This window comes from Cyphomyrmex costatus, unplaced genomic scaffold, assembly GCF_001594065.2.
Source record: "Cyphomyrmex costatus isolate MS0001 unplaced genomic scaffold, Ccosl1.0 scaffold101, whole genome shotgun sequence".
NCBI lineage: Eukaryota > Metazoa > Arthropoda > Insecta > Hymenoptera > Formicidae > Cyphomyrmex > Cyphomyrmex costatus.
In genome coordinates this window covers 187,234-191,760 of record NW_017274966.1, presented here as the reverse complement: position 1 = coordinate 191,760, position 4,527 = coordinate 187,234, and the positions used below count along the sequence as shown (strand labels likewise).

The window sequence follows — 4,527 nt, the reverse complement described above, 5'->3', positions numbered from 1 at the left end:
CTAGAAACAGAAGTGGCATTCAATACTACGCTTGTACACTATCGCTCTTTGAATCAATAAAGACGGTTGAGAGCATCCGGCTGAGAACATCTACATTTAGACAATAATTATAGTGATAAATGTAGAGAGAGAGTCTTTCCAGACAAAACTTTATAATTATTTAAGTTATAATTAAAATTACAAAACTTTTTTATCATCAAACACTAAAGATAAACAAATACTAGAATCTTTTTACGACTGTACAATTGATAAATAATAATAAACAAGAAAAGATAAGGAAGCCATAATAATAACTAAAGATAAACTTAACAATATTTTAAGCGATATTTCTGTCGATATTTTTTGTTAGGAATAGGAAATAATGTTTGTAACTTAAAATAAAATAAAATATTTTTAAGTATCCTTCTCTTATCTGTACATTTTTTACATGACCAAAAAATGTAATTGAAATTTTGAATAACATAATCACAATCACAAAAACAGGAGAATTTCTATCTAAATAAACAGACGTTAGTATTAGCATAATTAGTAATGATTTTTATAACCGTACATGAGACTTTTCTTCGAATCTGCATTTATTAAATTTTAATATATAGATACATCAACTCTCTTTCTTTCTCTCTCTCTTTTGTAGAGATATGATATGTCTATAATATTGCTATACTTCTATTAACAGAGTCAAAAAAAACGTTTATTGACTCCATATATGTAGATATGTATACAATATTCCAAATAAGAATAAACAATTAAGTGCCTATAAAATCAATCTACATGTTTAAATACTGAAGTGCGTGTTTACTAATAATACGCTATTTATGATAAATGACTGTTTAAACATAATCTATAATTGACTACACTGCAGATCTAAAACGAGTAAAAGTGGACTAAAATATATAATGTATGTAATTATAATTTTCTTTGTAAAAATTACTTATATTACACTTATAAATGTGTGAGTTAATGCACTTTTTGCAGTATATATATAATATGTCAATGTATTTTTACATGAAAAATTAATTACATTATTGTAGTTATACTTTTTACACACTCAGATTTGCAATGTATATTTTAACCCGAAAAAATGTAACTATTTGTTAATTCAATCTCTCAAAAATTCCAAAATCCATCCAATATATTTCTCCTGACATAATTTAATAACATAGTTGGAAAAGACCATTTTTCAATAAAAAGGCATATCATCTGGCTGAAAACACATATATTAAATAAGCGACGATTGTTGCAAGATGCCAAAAACCATTGGCTGCAACACGTACGCTCCAACGCCCCAAATATTGACGCACTTGACGTTTAAGGCAAGGCATCGTGACGTTCATGACATCTGATATATGTATACATATGCACGTGGTATCGCGCGCATAATCCGACCATGCGATACATCGCATTACATCGCTGATAATTCGTGTCGACTGCCACGCAGGCCGCAGTGGTTCAGTGGTTGGTGTGCCGATGGATTGCGTGACGTTCGTTGGGGAATCCAACACACGGACACGACTCGTAGCGTCGTAGCTTTCGTAGGTTAGATCGCGACTCCCGAGCTCGATTAACGAGGGAGGAAGTCGAGGAAGGAAGGAATAAGATCCAGAGAGCGAACACGATGCGGGCGACTATCGCAGTGTTCTGCGTCTTCCTCGGTTGCTGCACTAATGTCGTGTTTCTGGAACTGCTTGTCAAGTGAGTACACCAATGACTCGACTTTACTCGGTTATTCAGCTAACCGGCCAAGTATTGCATAACAACGCTATATGTTATCTAGTAAAATTTTTACGACCCTTATCGCTTTTTTTATTCAATGACTGTAATTTCTGTACAACTTAAAAAAAGCACTTATCTACACTTTAGTCGGAGATAGCACTGTTACGTACGATTTTCTTACATCATGAGTGAAATGACAAGAGCTTTATTTTTGATCTGATTTCAGAGATGATCCTGGCAGTGGGAATCTCATCACGTTCTCACAGTTCCTTTTTATATCCATCGAGGGATTTCTGTTCACGTCCAAATGTGGTACCGTCAAACCAAACATAGGCATAAAGGATTACTTTATCCTAGTCACAATGTTTTTCATTGCCAATGTATGCAATAATTATGCGTTTGACTTTAATATTCCTATGCCGCTACACATGATATTTAGAGCTGTAAGTAGCAAATAGATTCATATTCCTGTACAGACCTTTAAGAAAGGTCGTAGGCTGATATTCTTAATCAATTTTTATATTTAAAACTGTTTTAAATACAGTTTTAAGATGTCATAAGCTAATCACATTTAAGACGTTACTTAAGGTAATCTTAAAACAAGAACAGACTATGAATATCAACCTTAAAAACCTCTCTTTTAAATATCCTAAGGACATTTTCAAGATGTCTCTTGAAGAAATTGTACTATGTGAATTTTAATTAGCAATTCAGATAACATATCTAAAACATATTTTAAAGATATCATAAAAATGTATTGTAGACATACATGTCTAAGAGATACAAGTAGCAGTCTGTACTAAAAGTATATGTTGTATTATTTCAGGGTTCTCTAATAGCTAACATGATTATGGGGATTGTTATTTTAAATAAGAAGTATATATTTAGTAAGTATTTATCAGTATTTATGATCACCACGGGAATAGCGCTCTGCACAATTGTTAGTGGCAAGGAAATCAAATCCTTGCAGCAGAAAAATGTGGTGCAAGTAGCTACGACACCATGGGACGACTTTTTCTGGTGGATTTTAGGCATATCTCTACTCACGATTGCTTTATTCGTTTCTGCTAGAATGGGTATTTATCAGGAGGTACTGCACAGCCGGTATGGTAAAAATGCGCGGGAGGCTTTGTACTATACAGTAAGTACTTTCTTCCTTCGTTAAATATCGACGTTATGTTGATTGATGATATAAGACATTCTTTTTTACAGCATTTGTTGCCCTTACCATTCTTCTTAACGCTAACGCCTAATATTTATGATCACTGGAACTTTGCACTCGCATCTGAGCCATTAAGGTTGCCTGTGATTGGCATATATATGCCAGCGTTAATCATATATTTAATTGGAAACGTTCTAACGCAGTATCCTTTTTTTTTAAATACAAGTATATTATGCATTACACGCAATTTCAACACATCTGACGTCTACTATCACATATCCAAAGTATTCGCCTTAATTGTACTTTCAGATACATGTGCATCAGCTCTGTATTCGTATTAACCACGGAATGCAGCTCTCTCACAGTTACTCTTGTAATAACGCTGCGAAAGTTCCTGTCGTTGTTGTTCTCTATTGTCTATTTTAAGAATCCATTTACTATATATCATTGGATTGGTACGCTGCTAGTCTTTATAGGAACAATTATTTTTACGGAAGTAATACCAAAGATTATGCAAAGCTTACAGCAGGTGTCTAAGGCGAAAAAAGTGGAATAGTTCATTAATTTTAAGAATAAGGCAAGGGTAAATAATCATATTTTCTATCTACTACGAATTGTTCAAGACATTTTGTAGTAGTTGCGTTATTTCAATATGTACAAAGTAATACGTAAAAGAGATTTTTTAAATAGATGTGGTAATAGTTTTTGAGTTTTGAATAGATGGTGAAAATGATCAATGCTCGCCCGTGTTATTGTTTATAAATTTATATATGTTTTGTAAAATAATAGGAGATTTCTAAAATATAATTTCTACCTCAATTATATTTTCCATAATTCAATTAATGCTTAAAAAAGAAATGCGTTCTTTCTCTTTTAAAATAAAATATATGTATATATGTATTTATTGGATCAGGTCATTAATGCTCGCGTATAAATTGGACTATTGTTAGTTTGATCAATAACTTCGTAATTTCTGTTTTAACGATATAAGTATATATTTCCGTTTTATAATATATATTTTTTTTTACAATAAATATATATCTTTCTAGTAACAATTTAATTTAAATTCGATATTCAGGGCACAGTGTTCAAATGTTATAGATGATCATGTATCGCTTAATTTACAATAAATCCCTTAGGCTCGTTGTCCGGAAAGTTTTCTCGGAAAATGGCAGACGCAAAAATTGGTAAAAAAAAGTCACGAAGTTAAAATAACGAGAAATATATTTATATCGTTGCATCATACCTTGGCACGCAGTAAAGCTCGTAAAATATCTTAGTTACATCTAATCAAAGTAATTTCCTATTTACACTATCTATTTGTGGAAAGAAGGGTATAAAATGGCACGAGTTAACTCTCCGCATACGAGCCAGCTATATGAATGCTCGTCGAAACAAACATCACACACGATTACAATATAAATGTACAAAAATGTAAGAAAATAAAACTAAAATCCAAGAAAGAGGGATACCGCTATCGCCGTACACGGCCGAGATATGAAAAACGGATTTATTTTATCACGAGCTTAACGTCAAGGTGAATAAACGTAATATTCGTTTCTAGCCTAGTTTGTATTACAATACGTACACTAATGTGTATTATGAACGTTGCAATAATAGAAGAAATATCTTCTAACAGCTACTATTAAATT

The 4,527-nt window shown here is 32.1% G+C and overlaps 2 protein-coding genes across 2 annotated transcripts in view; one reads left to right on the top strand and one right to left on the bottom strand.

Annotated features, from left to right (window-relative positions):
* The window catches only part of AMPdeam (AMP deaminase), a 40,299-nt gene that overhangs the window by 185 nt on the left and 35,587 nt on the right, over window positions 1-4,527 (bottom strand). The gene's annotated exons all lie outside the window — the stretch shown is intronic.
* On the top strand, window positions 1,318-3,616 carry Efr (ER GDP-fucose transporter). The gene is made up of 5 exons (XM_018538139.1): window positions 1,318-1,692; window positions 1,940-2,156; window positions 2,540-2,854; window positions 2,926-3,077; window positions 3,185-3,616. Exons 1-5 carry the CDS (start codon window positions 1,616-1,618, stop codon window positions 3,429-3,431), a joined length of 1,008 nt encoding a protein of 335 aa, XP_018393641.1. The 5' UTR covers window positions 1,318-1,615; the 3' UTR covers window positions 3,432-3,616.